At 38.6% G+C, this 18,350-nt stretch overlaps 3 protein-coding genes across 4 annotated transcripts; 1 reads left to right on the top strand and 2 right to left on the bottom strand.

The window, feature by feature from the left end:
- Positions 1-907: 907 nt before the first annotated feature.
- LOC104952429 (5-hydroxytryptamine receptor 3A-like) lies at positions 908-11,796 on the bottom strand. The gene is made up of 9 exons (XM_010779248.1): positions 11,703-11,796; positions 10,956-11,116; positions 10,810-10,854; positions 10,253-10,359; positions 9,882-10,051; positions 9,386-9,549; positions 3,990-4,200; positions 1,646-1,852; positions 908-1,293 (listed from the first exon to the last, which is right to left on the bottom strand). The coding sequence occupies exons 1-9, from the start codon at positions 11,755-11,757 to the stop codon at positions 989-991; spliced, it is 1,425 nt and encodes a 474-aa protein (XP_010777550.1). The 5' UTR covers positions 11,758-11,796; the 3' UTR covers positions 908-988.
- On the top strand, positions 3,479-12,779 carry LOC104952428 (ribonuclease inhibitor-like). 2 transcript variants are annotated; one of them, XR_799111.1, is made up of 5 exons: positions 3,479-3,491; positions 5,647-5,811; positions 7,567-7,737; positions 8,201-8,203; positions 9,932-9,943. XR_799111.1 is itself a non-coding variant. In XM_010779247.1 (4 exons), the coding sequence occupies exons 1-4, from the start codon at positions 5,624-5,626 to the stop codon at positions 12,771-12,773; spliced, it is 366 nt and encodes a 121-aa protein (XP_010777549.1). In that variant the 5' UTR covers positions 5,605-5,623; the 3' UTR covers positions 12,774-12,779. The 2 variants fall into 2 exon arrangements, 1 of the variants encoding a protein (XP_010777549.1); XM_010779247.1 differs by lacking the exons at positions 3,479-3,491; positions 8,201-8,203; positions 9,932-9,943 and adding exons at positions 12,732-12,734; positions 12,770-12,779 and having other exon boundaries at positions 5,605-5,811.
- A 266-nt stretch (positions 12,780-13,045) lies between these two features.
- Positions 13,046-18,048, bottom strand: LOC104952434 (5-hydroxytryptamine receptor 3A-like). Its single transcript, XM_010779253.1, has 9 exons — positions 17,947-18,048; positions 17,647-17,691; positions 17,383-17,492; positions 16,630-16,797; positions 15,945-16,114; positions 15,524-15,684; positions 14,849-15,059; positions 13,890-14,180; positions 13,046-13,514 (listed from the first exon to the last, which is right to left on the bottom strand). The coding sequence occupies exons 1-9, from the start codon at positions 18,046-18,048 to the stop codon at positions 13,228-13,230; spliced, it is 1,545 nt and encodes a 514-aa protein (XP_010777555.1). The 3' UTR covers positions 13,046-13,227.
- Positions 18,049-18,350: the final 302 nt, after the last annotated feature.

The raw sequence follows: 18,350 nt of genomic DNA on the forward strand, positions 1-18,350 counted from the left end.
CGTCGATTTTGACATGTGACATCTCTTTCTGATCGTTAGAGCCAATAGAATCGAAGGGAAATCGTCCCGCACACACTCATGTTAAAAAAGAAGGATGTTGTCTTTGCGCATTCAAGGAAGCTATAGAGCCTAGGAATGGCCTGCTCTGATGTTTAAAAACGGAATTGCCGTTTTATTGCTTATAGATTATCAGAACATTTCAAAGGGGACACAGCCACATTGGATATTAACCTATGGATTAACTACATCATCATTGTTATCGTTTTAATGCCATTGAAGATCAGTTTTGACCAGACAAAACCAAGGTAGCCTAAGCCATGTTAGCGTTGTGGGCTACCTAGCGCCACTTGTTTTGATGTACGTTTTTGTTGATAACGTCGCGAGTTTGTATCTTTCAGTGTTGAGGTGGGCACCGTTAGATTCTGTGTCTTTACAATCATAAACGATGTGTTGGATGTGCAGCTAGGATAAGTAATAAGGGACCTAGGAGTGATTTTCGATGCAGTAATAGGTTAGCATTTTTCGCTCGGGGCTAATTCAGAGGCTCACTGTTAGCATTGTGTGTTTTTTTTGAAAAAAAAAATGAAAAAGATCAGTTAAATTAGTTTTTTCCCGTTATATGGATATAAAATATTCATAGTTTATTAAATATTAAGGTTCCTTAGACGTTGTTTCCTGCAAATGACGCGATTTCGGCACCGGAATCGTCCGTGGGGCTTAAGAGGTTGGAACAATAAATATGCTTGCCATGTTGTTTTTGGTGGTATTTGGTTGTCAACCTATTTTTGTTTCTGAAATGTTGAAGTGATCCTACTATATCTTTATTTCTTCCGTTTTTGTTTTGTTTTTGATCGAGATGGGAATGTCATCTCCTATGTGATTATTATGTCCATGTTTGTGTCTTTAGCCTGTACGGCCCACTTGCAATGCCTTCGCGGACCACTAGGGGGCCGCGGCCCACAGGTTGGGAACCGCTGCACTAGGTTAATCATACTGTATAGCTGCTCCTGCTCCAGATACATATAATAGTGATGAAGCTGACAATGATGAAGACGAGGTACAAGCCGAACAGCAGACGGTCGATGACTATCCCGATCATTTGCCATTCCTGAGAGGAGGTGCTCCCTTGGAAGTGTTTGTCCACCTGGAAGCGGATGGCCAAGAGATCTCTGCTCAGCTTCCTCAGTTCTTCCAGGGCCGGCTCCACAGGCTGTTTCTCTGGAGATATTTCACCAGGGGCGCGCTGAAGATGAATCGCTGAGATGTTGTTGAAGCTGAAATCCTTTTCTTTTTCTGTCAAAAACAAAGAACAGCTTCTTTGAAATCGAACATATGTGACATAGACAAACTTGTGCCGAAAACGTCTATTTCCCAGTCTAATAGATTATCCAATGGGTATGGTGAATAGTTTCTTTATGGCAGGTGTACTATAAAATCATCATCAGGACACTTAAAACATTCAATTGTTATCCTACTGCTTGAAATCTCTGCATAAGGTAAACTATAAAAAACCATGACAGCAATACTTTGAATACAATCCAACCAAAGGGGGTTTCTGGAGCGACATGCGCACACCAGTGGAAAGATTGTAATTTTTGAGTAAAATATTAATATATCTGTATTTAATAAAATAATAATAACAAACCTTTAGCAGGAGAGAGGACGACAGTGACTCTGTTGCTCTTTTTCTTTGGAGGGAGACAGACAACGACAGCTAGATATCGCAGCACGATGACACTGAGCCAGTGAGGGACCGCACTGTACTGACTCGAGCTGAAATGCACATAAGTGATCAACACCGTCTCCAACAGGCTGGCCACCATCAGAGCGAGACTGACGGAGAAGAAAACATCTGCAGTAAACAAAGAAAAAAATCAAACAAAATCATGGAGGATTTACCACATTTCTCATTAGGTACTCTAATACATACGTAGCACTGCTGGACTCAAAACTCAAAACATGCAGCAAAAGTTTCCCTATGGTGCCCTTCCCGTGTATAAAATCTGATCCAGTTTAAAATATATATTTTAACGTGCCCTGGTGCTCCTTTCAAGTGAAGGAAATGCAAATGACCTCTAGGATTGCCTTAAAATGACCTTTTATTTTCGTCGCCCCTGTTCCTCAGACAGCCTGGGGCCACCACTGCATATTAGTAACCCTCTTAATCGCTTTAGTCATATCCTGGTTATAATCTCATAGGGGAAATACTGTTTACATTCAACTTGAATAACCTGTTAAGTGCTTGTATATTTAATACTGGCGTGCCTACTGTAATAACCAGACCATAACCTAAATATTTATTTCCAAGTACACCCACTAAACAAAGTCATTGAAGCGTTTTTATACAAGGAGGAACGGAGAAGGCAGAAACCCATTGGCAGGTTGAGGTTTTTGTCAAGCTGGATCCTTTGTTTCATTTTTAGCATTTATGTGTGAGGGGGGGGGCAGGAGCTCCAACAAGCCGTTTAGGACAGAGAGTGAATACCTGGTGAATACACATACTATACAGAGATGCTGTATGAGAAACCAATGTGTTCAATGTGTTTGGAACATTGAACAATTTAAATCTATTCTAGTAGACCTCAACAATGGAAATATGATCAGTAGAAATGGCCATGACACGGGACCTTTAAGTCCTGAGAAAGTCAAATAAGACGGTGTGTAAAACTACACTGCCCAGCCAAAAAAAAGTAACCACTTTGATTTAACTAGGCCAGTATGGGCTTTCCACTGGACAATAACTGCAGTGATTATTATGTTTTAGCTGAATACACGTTTTTTTAACCCTAACTGATGCAGTGATTGACAGCTGATAGGAATGACATGATTGTTAATATTATCATATTAATTCAGACAAACATCGATTCGATGAGACAGTTAATTAATGTAGTTATTGCAGTATTCTGCATATATTTGGTACCCCTTCTGGTCTAAGAGTGAAACAAACTCATTCAGTTATTGTTAATTTAAAATTCATTATATTATTGCCACCTTATATATTTATATTTAAGGATTTACTGTTTTGCTTCAATAATGTCACCTAATGTTATTTAGTTAAAATATCAATATTGTGGCTTTCCGAGTTAACATTGATTGATATGACTGGGATTAAATCAGTATATACTTCTGCTAGGGGATGCCACCCCTCAAAATCTCCTGCCACTCCATGAATATGTTTCTAGATCCGCCCCTGCTGTGGGCTACATCTTGAACCCTTTATTTCTTTAGCATATATTGGTTTGCAAATAGGCAAATTAAAAGTATGCCAAATTAGTTATTAATATGATTATTTTGCAATGCACCTATGGATATAGAAACAACTACCACTGCTTTATTTTTATACTGAAAAAAGCTTAAAAACAGCGATTCTATGCGGATTTTTGGACGTTTAATCGAGATGGACATCGGGGATAAAGATACACCGGGTAAGGGTAATTCACGATGAACCCAAGATAATACAAGTATCGTGTGTGGTCTAAGCTAAGACTGGAGTAGCCTACCAACGAAATTCTACTATATCCAGACATTTTATAATAAATACTTTGTATAGAGTTTGTGTGTGTGTGTGTGTGTGTGTGTGTGTGTGTGTGTGTGTGTGTGTGTGTGTCTTTTGGTATTTTTTAGAAGATGTGGTTACTAAATTATTCAAACATATTTGTATGTTGTCACCAAGGATTATCATCAAATAAGTAGCAGTAGCCAAGTTTTGCGGAAAATGTCCTCCCTGTCACTATATTTCAAAGTAACAGTAATTATTTGACCAGAATGTCATGAGCCGGACCAAAATATTCGTCTAATACTTTAACAAGCCATCATTAAGATTAAATTTAAAAAATCCTGACCTTTTTTCAAATATACTAACCTGGCTGAGATGACACCCAATGCTAGGAATGACTCACTTAAAAACACATACAGCTTTGAATTGTTGATGTTCCTTCAAACCTCTTTGGAATAAAATGAGTAAACATTTCACAGCAGGTGTGACTCACTGATGAGAGGCGTAGTCTCCCCAGTGGTTGGCAGCAGGTCGTTCATGATGAGCAGGAAGACGGTGTATCCCAGGATGAGGGTCATCTTGAAGGAGGACCTGTCCACACTGTGGGGGGGCAGCATGAAGCTGAAGAGGTCCACTGTGATGAGGAAGCAGCTGGGGATCAGCAGGTTCACCACATACAGGATTGGCCGACGTCTCAAAATGATCTTGGGAACGGACACAGGTACAACACCTCAACATTTTTGTTGGTCTTTTGAGATTGATATTACGTTTTTGCTGAGCTCATCAATTCACTTTGGGTTTCTTTTCACATGGTGTCAATAAAAAAAAAATGCAATATGTTTGGCATTTTTACCTGCATACATCCCCATTGATATACATTTGTATGTGTATTAGGCCTATATTTTTGTATAAACCGCCCCTTTCCTTTTTAAAACATTTCCACATTGTGAAATTCTGTGCATTGAAAAGTTTTCGCTCCCTCTATTGTGATCTACTAGTTGTGCTGGTTGCAATCATCTATTATTAATCCCACCTGGGCATCTTTTGTATCCTCTACATCAGGGGTCGGCAACCTTTTTGATATGAAGTGCCATTTAAAAAAAAAAATGTTATCAGCGTGCCAACGATCGAGAATTGTCAACGGATGGGGGGGGGGGGGGTTTGAGGAGCTTGACGCTCGTCAACTATCAGCAGGAGGGCGGGGGAGCCTCGCTGCGGGGAAGCAGTGTGTGGACCTGTCAGCGCAACTTACATGCATAGCCGTGGGAACATGTTTCAAATTGGGGGTGCTGTGGGGATCACATCCTCTAGGAGGGTCAGGAGGGAAGATTTTTTTTCAACATTATAAAGTACAATGCTTCAATCTGGTGCACTTTGAGCTGAATTGCCAGAGACTAGATCTAAGGGGTACAACTCTAAACACCCATATCGAAAAGATCGGTTTACATTTTAATAATCAAATAAGTGTGTGGACATAACCAATAACCTAACATAGCCAATAACAAGTAAATGTAACTTATTTTATTTTTGTTGTTCATTTATTTCTTATTTTACCAGTTAACATTTATTTATTTATGCATATTCTTTAATCTCTCCAGATTTAAACAATATTTCTGGTTTACTGTCCTAAAGTATGCACTGNTCTTGGAGTTTTCAATAAAGAGAAATCATCAGTCAATGAGACGTCTTCGGAGGGATGCGCTAACACTCGGTGTTCCGGTTCCACTGTTTGTTAGCATTCGCAGCTTCACAGTAGCAGCAGGCAGCTGCGTTCTGTGGTGTAAGTTTAAATACAGTGTGGAGTTCCATATTCAAACACAGACCGCTTCTCGCTCTCACACACACGCACATTTATATTATTTAATCTCAATCGCAGCCTGTGGAGTTATGTAATCGCACAGCTGATATCGCGAATTGCGTTCATTAATCCTGCAGCCAGTTCATCATTTAATGTGTTTTCACGGATAATAAACAGAAGGCTGATATAAAAGATGATCCTCATAACAGAATGACGGTCACCTGCTTCATTCAGGGAAAGATCATTTGATCTAGGACGCAGTGGATGATGAGCTGCACATTTCAGACCTGAACATCTGACTGGATTATAAACTGATTTTTATCCTCATCATGTTTTCTTTATTCAGTCTGAGGGGCTGCAGTTTGTCAGAGATCAGCTGTTCTGCTCTGGCCTCAGCTCTGAAGTCCAACATCCATCTGAGAGATCTGGACCTGAGTCACAACGCTCTGCAGGATTCAGGAGTGGAGCTGCTGAGAGATCTTCTGGAGAGTCCAGACTGCAGACTGGAGACTCTCAGGTCAGTTCACTGACTCTCTGTTACTGCTGGAGATCTCACATGTTTCATTAGTTATTCAACTTATTCTTCTACATATATATAACATCCATACGTTTGTAAATGTTGTTTTGTTCACATTTGTATTTCTCTAAATGTAGTCTGCAGTCATAACAGTTGATTGTTTCCTAAAGAAACTATTATTCTTCCACTGTTAGTTGTTAAAGTAAATGTATGTTTTCTTTAGTAAATGGTCTGAATAAAGAAGGTCCTCTGAACTAATATTAGTTTTACATAAAGTTTACTTTGTGACATAGAAATGTTTATGTTCCCAATAGGGCTTCACGATTTGGTGAAAAAGTCATATTGAGATTATTGTGGACAATATTGTGATTTGTGATTGAATGAACAAAGTGTAATATGTACTTGGTCAGGGAAAGAAAAGAGCACAGACAAATGATCATTTTGAAATCTGTATTCCTCAAAGAATCATAAACAAATCAACAACAACAACAATATCTGAGTAGTAGGCTACTGTTTGAAAATAACTTAGAATTTGACAAAATAAAATAAATACCAAAATATATCTTCTTTGAAAATAAAGGTTTTCTCTGCATACTTTCTGCACTACTATCCAGTAAATATAAGAACACATGCACATGTTCATTAAATAAGACATCTGGATGCCCAAACAAATGATGCTGTAACAGAGAAAAGAGCAAGTAACAAAATGGGGCATATTTAGTGTAACCTCTACAACTGGAACAACATATATGTTAAATAAAAGTGATACCCAAAGTAACGCCATATTACAGATGGAGCATTATTTTTAGCCACCAATGAACCTGAAAAGGATATTGCATTGATTTGTTACTTTCATTGCTATTGTATACATTTCTTAAGTGTAATTTAACTCAACTTCCTGTTTTATTTAGACATGCTTTTATTTTGAAGGCGACTTTGCCTATTAACAGGAAGCTACTGTTCCCAAAGAAAACAACTTGATGGATATGAACGGAGACAAAGTACAGACATTAACGGAGATATCTACATTTAAATACGGCGATATCAAAAGAAAGAGTTTACATTAAAGTATTAGCAAGAGGCACAAGGTTAGTGTTAACTGATATAAACATGTGTCCTGATTCGTTTATACTGTTTTATAACTTTGCGGTTCACTTGTTTAATGGTTTGCTAAAGTGATGCTAATATGGATGAAGCTTAACTGTAGTTGTTGTTTTGTGTCTTTGTGTAGCTCTTACGTTGATTTTTGGAGTTTTCAATAAATGAGAAATCATCAGTCAAGTGTACGACCATCTTTCGGAGGGATGTGCTACACTTGGTGTTCCGGTTTCCTGTTGTTAGCATTCCAGCTTCACAGTAGCATGCAGCTAGCACGTTCTTGTGTGTGTAGTTAAATGGAAAATAAAGTGTGGAGTTCCATATTAAACACACCGCCTCCGACTCCCACTCATCGGCTCTACACCACGCACATTTTATTATCTAATTCAATCGCAGCCTATTGCCGTTATGTAATCGCACAAGCTGATATATTGCGATTCCATTAATCGTGCAGCCCTAGTTCCCAATCATTTAGATGTGTTTTCACAGATAATAAAGAGAAGGCTGATATAAAGATGATCCTCAATAACAGAATGACGGTCACTGTTATTCAGATCATTGATTAGGACGCAGTGATGATGAGCTGCACATTTCAGACCTGAACATCTGACTGGATTATAAACTGATTTTTATCCTCATCATGTTTTCTTTATTCAGTCTGAGGAACTGCAGGTTGTCAGAGATCAGCTGTTCTGCTCTGGCCTCAGCTCTGAAGTCCAACATCCATCTGAGAGATCTGAACCTGAGTTGGAACGCTCTGAAGGATTCAGGAGTGGAGCTGCTGAGAGATCTTCTGGAGAGTCCAGACTGCAGACTGGAGACCCTCAGGTCAGTAAGGGGTCTCTGCTGGTTCAGCAGTATTGTATTAAACACAGGGAGGTGTTTCTCTCTCTGGGGAATCAGATCAGTGATGTTACCCACTGACTGCAGGCTCTTTCATTCTTCCACCAACTATAGAAGGCCAGCTGGAAATGCAAACATTTATATATATTATTATTTATTTATAGCCACTGTCACTTTATTTTGTATATATTGATTGTTGTATTGTTTTATTTAGGTCTTAATGTAAACGTGTCTTTGATTCTGTGTATATATATATATATATAAATATTTGCACACATATTTTTATATACATTTTTTTTTATATTCTGGATTGTGGGAAACGGTATTTCGATCTCTCCGTCTGTGCACACAAACTGGAAGAATGACAATAAAGTTGACTTTGACTTGACATTTAGTAATCAACTCTCTCACAGACACATGGGACTTCACTGAAGAGTGGAAAAGGTAGTCTGTTTTTATGGGATGTTTTTAGTTTGTAGACCAGGGGTCGGCAACCTTTTTGATATGAAGTGCCATTTAAAAGAAAATTGTTATCAGCGTGCCAGCGATCGAGAATTATCAACGGGGGGGGGTTGAGGAGCTTGACGCTCGGGGAAGCAGTGTGTGGACCTGTCAGCGCAACTTACATGATGCCGAATTTAACAAACACATTTCTTTCACATCCGTTCTGTGATTCTCCAGAGCACACATGTTATGATATTAGGGTCATGCAGAGTGAGATGAGATCGCTGTCCCTTTAAGAGAGAGGAGAGAGAGAGAGGAGTGTGGGGTGTGGCTTGTGCATGTGTGTTTGTGGATGGTAGAGCGACAGTGAGAGAATGTGTGTATGTTTCTGGAAGTGAAACGAGGAAGCAGAAAAACAGAGGTCTGTGATGTATTTTGTGAAACAGAAGAACAGCTAAATAAATGCAACGGCCTCCCAAGAAGAGCTCGCCTCTCTCCAGTCATTTAAGCTAAAGTGGGTTATTGAACCTGAAGCTTGCGGCTTCTGTCCTCCTCGACTACGGTCTGGGAGCCGACAGGAAAGTTCAACACACAGATGGCCAGTCCGCCCCTTTGTAGCATATTATTTCGATGAGAGATGAGCAGTTCGCCAATGGGCTTTCAACTTAATAAACACAGCCACGCAAAAACTGCGTCATTTGTACAGCTCCTTATGGGTACTGCAATTAGTGAAGTGCTTTCCTCCGTGGTGAAACGATCAGCACTGCACCACGGAGGAAAGCGGCAGAAAGTCACCTGGAGTTAAAGAGAGCGGGGCTGCGTTGCGTGCATGGCTTCCTTCTGCAGGTAACGGGGAGACGCGCTCTGGCGGCGGTCTCGCGTTCAGGATCCGAAAATTAATTTAAATATTTTTGCACTCTTATTCCACTTATTCCTAGTGTGCCACTGGTTACGGTGCCGCGTGCCAATGCTGGCACGCGTGCCAGGGGTTGCCGACCCCTGCTCTACATCCTCCTCATGCTCGGACCTCCTTAAAGGAAACTTTAAGTGTGTTGATTTATTTAAAACTCAGAGTATACTATGACTTGTCTATATTTTATCAAATAAGCATGTAGTATGGGATTGTGTGAAGCTATATCTAATCAAAAATGAGTGACCATGAACAATGTTAGTAGTTAAAAGTGCTTACATAGTATTTGATCTCTGAGTAGCTTCCCTCACTTAACACCAGTTGGGCGTCAGGATTTACATGGACCCCTATGAGCGCCCACTCCCCGTTGTTCTTCAAAACCTGTAGGGACTCCTCCAGGATCTCTTCAGATGAAGAGCCTTGAACCATCCTGATGTCTGTATCTTGAATAACATTAAAGGCAAAGTTTTAGTTTTTAGTAGTTTTTTATCTCCCCACACAAATTGAGATATTTGGACGCTTTCAAAGGAATTTACACAGTTTAAATTGTACAATTTGTGATTGTGTCAACAACAAATCTGATATTTTATGTAACCTTGTGTCACACACATTTCTTTATCAAAACTTTAAGTAAAAATAAGTTAACCTACAGTAAATAACCGCAGTGACTGCTTATACATTTTGTATTTTATGCTTTAGTGATGTTTGAAAAAAGTAATGCAGTTTAAAAAAAAATAGTTTTGAACAACTGTGTTTAATGTTTAAGCAGGCTTACTAAAGTGTAGATAGGATCCAAAGGTCAGTGAGCAGTTTTGGATATCAAAGGGAAAACTGTAGATATTCAATATGCAGGAGCTGATCACTGCGATCGGTTTATCATCAAATACATGACCTGTGTTGTTAATGTAGACATAGGGAGTTTTGTGAGATTTGTCCTCAGTCATGCTGTAAAAGAATATAAAAAAACATTTGATATATTAGGAAATAAACTTAATACCTTTTATGAGGAGAGAGGAATACAAGGAAAAGAGGTTTAATATCCCTCTCCCACAGCCCACTCTTGTCATTGTTTATTTACATTTGTATTTAATGTTGTAGTCTGAGAACTTGAAATGTTTTTGTTGGAAAACTGTCTTCTTAGCTTACAACTCTGCAATGTGGACGTCTGGGATCCAAAGCTTCTCTCGTGGGACAGAGACTCTTGAGGTTCCACATTCCTTGTCATCCCAGCTCAGTCCCTCTATATTCCACTCCTGCATAAAACAGATCAACGTCCAATTGAGGTACAGCTTGAAAAATGACTTTGTTATATTTATGTGTCACTACCTAAATTCACTACAGCAACGTTCGATCCAAAACACCATTATGTCATTATTTAAGTAAATAAATAAAATAAATCAAGGCTTTGGACATATCAAGTCAACTTTAACTGAAGTTTATTCCAGTTATGTAATTTTAAACTATCAGGCATAAAGTGTATTACAGTAACTTGATAAGCCATTCACATATTATTTTGAGTGTTTAGAGAAATCCAACACCAGACTTTTACCCCTCAGTGGTATTCAAAAAGATACACCTCTAAATGTGCGGTAATGCAATCATAATAATTAAAATAATTGCAATAATAGCATACAAAGTTAATGTAGTGGATTTAAACAGTCCAATACTTAGTTGATGCTTGTTTCAGTTCTCTAAGAACTTACCAGAACTTGCCATATGAGTGTTGCCAGTGATTGGGATTTTTCCTCCTGCAGGAGAGAAAAGGTTTTAAGTCAATTAGCCGTTGATGACTTGTAAAAAAAAGTTGAAAGTTGAAAACGTTTTTCAGCAAAGGCATGAAAAGACTTACCACTCCTATTATTCCCACCACAGTGATACTAATGGTTAGGTTAAGTGGACTTGAAAAACTATTAACAGGTCGCAGTAGTTTTTTAGGGAATAGATCCTTCTCAAGTTCACCAAACAAGGATTCAGGTGTAGGGCTGGTGCAGTTCAATGCTGCTGCAAAACCTGAGTTTAAACAGAAAGCATCATTTGTGATAAAGCTCAAATACAGGCACAGTCCCAGTTTTTTTTAATGGTTTGGACATCAAAGCATAGCAGATCTTTCTTTGTTTGCTGTATACGGTAAAGGTATACCAAGTGGATTGTGTTCAGGCTATTTTATTATTGGAAAAACAAAAGGGCTGTTTTTGCGATATTAATGTCCAAATCCCAAAGTGGGAGCACGGATGGGTGCTACGTCCTGAAACAGGGCTTCAATATAAACGTCCGACATAAAGACTCCTCACCTCTTCTTAAAATTGAGTATAACAAGATAATTAACATGTGACATGATTAATCTGATATTTATTTCGAAATTCTCAACAACATTTATATTATTTAGAAGACAATACATTTATTGAATTTAACTTTAGGTTCTAATTAAGTATTTACTGACAACAAACATAACAGTACATTTTTAAATGAATCCTTATCATGTTATGTATTTAAAAAAAGTTCCCAATGTACCATGAGGACCAGATGTAACTGAAGTGCACCTTTTAAATTTAACAGATTGTTTTCTTTAGCAATTGTGTTAGTCAATGTGTCTTACCGTAAAGCAGCATGAAACAGATAAAGATGAGCTCAGCAGAATTCACTTCTGTCATTTTCCGTCAAGGTTAAGCCGTTGTCTTGACAAATGCCTCACATTACAAGACAAAAGTCGTCAGTGTGCTCCTTCAAATTAAGACTTCTTGGTGGATCAATATGATTTTAGGAGTAATCCCTTTAAGTGTGTCTCCTCCTCCAGAGGCAAATATTGACTGTGGAATTTGATACATCAGCACGACCTACTGTAGGCTAAGCCCTATAGTGTACTCCTAGTTGTTTCAAGGAGCCATTTGTCTGATGCTTTTGCATAATGAATGTTTGGATTGTACAACAGGTTTTTAAATCATCTTCTTGTGAACTTGAATTAGATGTCAATATGTTTTCCTTTCAACTGAAGCCAAGGCAAAAAAAACAGCACTGTATACACAAGTATGCTTTTATTAGTTATTAAATGGTTTAGTATGTAACAATGGACATAATTTGCTCAAGACTCAGAGAAAGCTGAGGGTCATGCGAATGCAATTAGGCTTGCAGACTGACATTGCCATCTCCAGAGCCATGATGCCAACAGGACTCAAAACACCCAAATTACATTGAATCCTCATTAATTAAATGTTGCTAAAGTATTTAGGAAATAACTTGTCTTTTAGTGCTATTATTTTCCCTGCTAACAAGTTTGGGTCCATACGTTTTAGAGGAAAGCCCTATGCTCAGACTGAATGACCAAATAATTACTGCTCCATTTAATTTATTCCTGGTAGGTGTTTTCTGTGGTAGATTTGGTTTGTGACAACCAAATATAAGCAACTGAAGTCATTTTTAATAAAAATAACGCTTTGTTAGGCAGTGTACAGTTACCATGGTTTAAACCCATACATTCACATAAGACTAGATTCAAAAATTGAGAGGACATTATGTTTAAGCATGTATTGTTCATTTCAGTTAGGTATTTAGACAAAGATGTCTGCTGAAATAAGATTATATTTCTTCCTCCAACTCCATAGCTGTTCTGTGTAAATATGTCTTAGAGGATGTTACAAATTCGGAGGATTTGTTCAAGATAAAAAGCTGAGGCAAAATAAGATTTATTGAGGACAACTTATCTTTATATGGAAACAAAAATCAAAAGTCAAAATGTCACCTCAATGTAAGCAGTCTGTTTGATCCCATGAGATCATTGTTGCCTGTCAAAAATAAAAGGAAGAAAAGAGACTGGGTCTACTGATTTATTTGCAGCCTTTTATTGTTGCCATATTATCATATATAACAAACATGCACTCTTTCATAGTTTCTCTTAGCATAAAAGTTTAATATTAGAGGTCTGATAATTGTACCCTGTGGGACTCCGATTAGATTTATGAACAACTTATGTTCAAGATCAAAGTAGTTATTATTTCGTTTTTTCAAAATAACTTCAGGACACAAAGTGAAACACAAACATCACATATTGTTCTGAAATCTAGTTACACAGATTGCTTTTAAAATGATTACTTAGACACACTATGAACCGTCCCTGAATAGATTACTTAGGTCTGGCTGATCCAGACACACCACATGCAGATGATGACCACCGCATAACATGAAATGAGCAGCAGATAGACGCGGAAGAGCAAAAAGTCAAGGACGTATCCTACTTGGCACCACTGGTCCGTCAGCTCGTTCTCCTTCTGCAGCGAGATGAGATGGCCACGAAGGTCTCCCAGATATTGACAGATCTGTTTCAGTTCAGGTATAGAAGCAGCACCTGGCAGAAGAGCAGTGATAGGAGGAATCTGGGTGTACATCCAGTGAATGCCAGCGGTAACTGTTAAAACTGACAACTTTAGCACATGCATGACTAAATTAGAACAATAGGAAATATCAGCATATCTGACCTAATGGTGAATTAAAGGCTGCTTACCATGTCAAACTTACAACTTAAAATACCCCCCAAAAGACAACTTATGTTGAGAATAAAATTACATTTGACTTACTAACCAAATAACATAAAGCAAACAAAATTGCCTCACATGTAAGAGACTAATTAAATCACAGAAGAAGCTAAATTGTGTAATTATAGTTATATTTCGTTGCCTGACATACATCGATTAATTGTTTTTCATAGATTACAGCTTGTATTTCTTATTGGTCAGGCCAGTTGGCAATAGTAACAGCGAAGTATTATTTGTAATGGACAGAGTTTGATTACCTTCGTTGGTGTTTGGGTGCGTGGCAGGTGTCTGGATGGCTGGTTGGATGTTCCATGACTCCGAGTTGCTATTTGAACTTTGAGGTTTGTCTTCCTGTGGATCAGAGGGCGGCTGGACGTCCTCTGGCCATTTGTAGCAGATAAGGTTGGCTATGTGTTTGAGGACAACCACTCTCACCCAGTTTGGGACTTCTTTAGATTTCATGGAGCTGTGGTGGAGGACATTGGTAATGATGACCGTCTCCAGTAGACTGATGACCATGAGGGCCAGACACACCGAGAAATAGATACCTATTAAAGGAGAGATTGAGAGATCAAAGGATGCATATTAAATATGTCACATATACAAAATGTAATGTATTTCCTCAGTAGCAGAAGGCAGCAAAAATATATCTGTCCATCAGTACAGTTACTTTGTACAGTGATTTATTTTAGAAAGTATCCCTCTTATATTAGGCAAGGCACCCGTTGATGCTATCTTAATACAGCCATTGGCCACTGAAAAAGCTTCAATCAACCCCATTACACTATATGTTTTTAACTCTCAACATCATCTCGAAGGCAGAATTTAGGAAATGTAAAAAATATACAATTATATTACATTTCATAAAATATGTAATGACTGTTATGATAACATATTAAAAATATGTTAAAACTCAGAAACTCTGCTAGATCCAATACTTACATTTCAATTCCTTTCAGTTTACATCTCTGTGTTAATTATCTGATAAACACTCAACAGGACAGCTGTGTAGTTTTGAAAAAAGCAAGGGGGGGGAACTCAAAACTTCATTGATTGACTTTTGCCACTTAGGGGCAAATTACATAAACGTATTGAAACCATTTAAGAAAATAGATAGGTGGTGGTTGGAATCAGCTACTTCATTATCATGATGTTGGTGATGGTAAACCTACAACTCAGGCTATGATAATGCTCAGGTTACGTCACGACCTCTGACCTATGATGGGCGTGCCGTTGGCTGTGCTGGGCAGCAGGTCGTTCATGATGAGCAGGAAGACGGTGTAGCCCAGGATGAGGGTCATCTTGAAGGAGGCGCGATCCACACTGTGCGGGGGCAGGTAGAAGGACATGATGTCGATGAGCATGAGGAAGGAGCTGGGGATCAGCAGGTTGACCACGTAGAGGACCGGCCGCCGCTTTATGACCACCTAGTAAACAAGGCGCAGTTTAAAGGATCACCTTTACATGTGTTGGACATCAACAACATTTTTTTCCAAAACATGGTACGTTATCTGTCATAACATATAATGAAACTGACTTATCTTAGGAAAATATGCATTTGGAAGGAACATGATATAATGACAATATGTTGTTATTCTTGAATAACAGTTTTATTTTTGCTTTTTTAATTACGTGTTAAACCTGCAATAACGGATTTGGCCACTCAGGGGCAGCCCAATCAAGTTGTAAACACAGCATTGACTTATAGGTATATACTCTCTCATTGTCCTTCTCTACTGATATTGAGCATGTGTGGTGTTTGTTGCTTGGTGTCTGGAGGTTTGGGGTTATTTTTTATCTACATATTTGAACCTCCTGATCGCCTCTTGTGCTGCTTAAATCCTGTACAACCTTACTATCATTGTGTTCCACTCTTTATGACTACACTCACCCAGATGGTAATGATGTCCCACTGGTCGATCCCAAACTTGAGGATGGATGTCTCTCCCAGGATGTCTACTAGCTCCCACTCTCCGCTGGCTTCCAGGTAGCGCTTTGAATTTCCAGACATTTCCTCAAAGGTCAGAGCTGGACCCAACCTCACATCCCTTACTGTGAAAGAAAATAAACAATGAGAGAGGGAAAACTAGTCAAATATAGCACCATCCAAGTGAATCTATAAATCATTTATAAGTTACTCTTGCAAACTACTTGACCTATGTGCCTAATATTGTATGTGCTCATTTAGGACTGTATGTTCCATGACGCCTGGTTGTGGCCGTGATTCACACTTTTTGGGAAAAAATATATTAAATTAACAAAGAGACCAGATGAGTTTGTGATTGTGTACATTTTAGAACGTTTTTTCTTACTAGTGTGCATGTAGGAGCCAAATGTAAATGAGCAATTCTGCACATCAAAAGGAAAACTGAAGATCTCCAGGTTGCAGGATGAGACGAGCCGAAGCATCCTGTCCCAGCGGATGTGACCGGTGTGGTTGACGTAGACGTAAGGACACGCTTGGGAAACATCGTCATCCACACTGGAAGGGATAAAAGACACAGGTTGAAGTAAAAGGACAAAGGTGTAATTTCTTAAGGAAGCAAAATCACAAACAAAACACTTTCACAGTTCATTCCACTTCTCTGCTCTCTCAGCTTTGCAAGCTGTCTTGTCAGATATGTTTTCAACAGATAAATAATCACACTAACAACAAAATTAGATGGCCATATCCTACACTTGCCTGAGCAGGATCCACTAATCCACCTCCTTCCCCCTACTTTCTAGTTCTGAAAAAACTGTGAACAGTATGGTCGGTCCTGCATATCTATACCCTGAACCGTCACAAGGTGGTATGTGTTTTCAACACAGAGGAGGATCCCAACCTGTGGCTAACTTTTGACCAATAGTAGACCTATTTGCATTTATGGAAAATGTCTCCGATGACTATGGTATCATATTAAAGATGAGCAATTCTTCGGATGAGCCTCATGTACGTGCTGCCATACAAGGGAGCAATGATGCAGCTGGTGCACAAGATCACGACAGAGCAGTTTTCATTTTAGAATCACCTGATTGTCAGTGGGCAGGCTTGTTTCTGGCCCTATTTCAGATGGGACCTGAAGGTCTTTGGCAGCTTCAAGATGTGCAAGAAACTCTGGTCCAGGCAGGAAGTGGGATATTTTTCCGTCAAGATCTGTCTCTTGGTTGCAGCTGAATAGTGGGCTATAATTACAATAATATTTACAGTTCTGACTTTTTCCATTGGAAACCTATGATCTCCAGTCTGTTCCAAGTGCACAACTCCAAAAGCAAACACTATACATGCTGACTGTACAGACTGTGTCAAAAATGATGTTTCCTTGGCCTTATACCCACAACTATAACCAGTATAACCTCTTAGTTAATTTTGGCTTTTTTAACACCGCCCTTAATAAAAAGATTGCAGAGATTGTTTGACGTAAAAAGCAACCTAATAATATTTGTATCATCTTTTTTTCTTTGTAGTGTAATTTGGCTGTTGTGTAATAATGTATTTATGCTCTATTTGTTCTTAAATGTCTTTTGCTTTTAATCTGTCAAGCACTTTGAATCGCCACATGCTGAAAAGTGTATATAAATAAAATTGCCTTGCCCTTGCCTTGCCTTGCCTTGCCTTACCTTGCCTTTTCTTGCCTTGCCTAGTGCAACTTCATTATCGTATCCTAGGATGTAGTTCAGAAATGTTGAAGTTCATTATGAGCCATACAGTTTGTGACAAAACCCTGAAGGAACCATACATAAAAAACTATGTACAGCTGGTTAACTTACAACTCATAAACAATGATGTCTGGAGACCAGAGCTGCGCTGCGGGGAGAGAAATCTTGGTGACGCCGTCACACTCATCAGGGTCCCAAACCAGAAACTCATGTCTCCAGTACTGCAGCGAAATAAAATGAATCGGAAAAGTTTTTTTTGCCTTGAAATTTCATAATGTCTGTATGTGATACTTCTGTTGTTACAGGCACATGAAACATCAGATTCCATTTCATTTTTCACAGTGTATTATGTCTTTCCATGCTAAATAGGCCTACCTGTCTCAGCCACAAGAAGGTAGTGAGTATTTGGGTTTTCTCATTCTGAAATGTATTAATCATTGGTTAATGTGAAGTCCTAATGCAATGATTTACAGCAATTCACATGATTTTGATATTATCAAAATGTATTATCAATTGCAGAGATAGATCTTTGCAAAAATATAGACAATATCATTACAGCAATCTTCTTAGATTAAATTCCCTCTCTCTACAATAATGAAGGTTCTCTAAGAGCTTCTTTAATCTGGATTTAGTTGGATGGATGGATTTCTCTGATCCGCTCACGGACAAACTCACCACCCCCAGCACAGCATACAGGGTGAAGGAGATGTTACTTATGGTGGGGTTGCTGAGGTTCACTGCTGGCCTGAAGGACTTCAGGTCAAACACAGCCAGCATGGACTCATGGGTCGGACCGCTTTGTCCCTCTTTGCAGGTCAGTTTACCACAACATAGAGACACTAACCAGAGAGAGGCCGTTTATAAAAATAATTTACTCAATATAATATTATTGCAAACATAAATAAGATAAACTGAAAATAACATTTTAGACTTGAAAAAAGCTAGCTTTGTTTGAATATAATTGTATATTCGTATCAATATTATAATATTAATTTGAGTAAAACTATAGGACAAAATAGATCATAATGACATTCTTATATTAAAATGTGTATAATATAGCTTAATGACTCCAAACTATT

The sequence above is a fragment of the Notothenia coriiceps genome, unplaced genomic scaffold (assembly GCF_000735185.1).
Source record: "Notothenia coriiceps isolate Sejong01 unplaced genomic scaffold, NC01 NC01_scaffold00020011, whole genome shotgun sequence".
NCBI classification, from domain to species: Eukaryota; Metazoa; Chordata; class Actinopteri; order Perciformes; family Nototheniidae; genus Notothenia; species Notothenia coriiceps.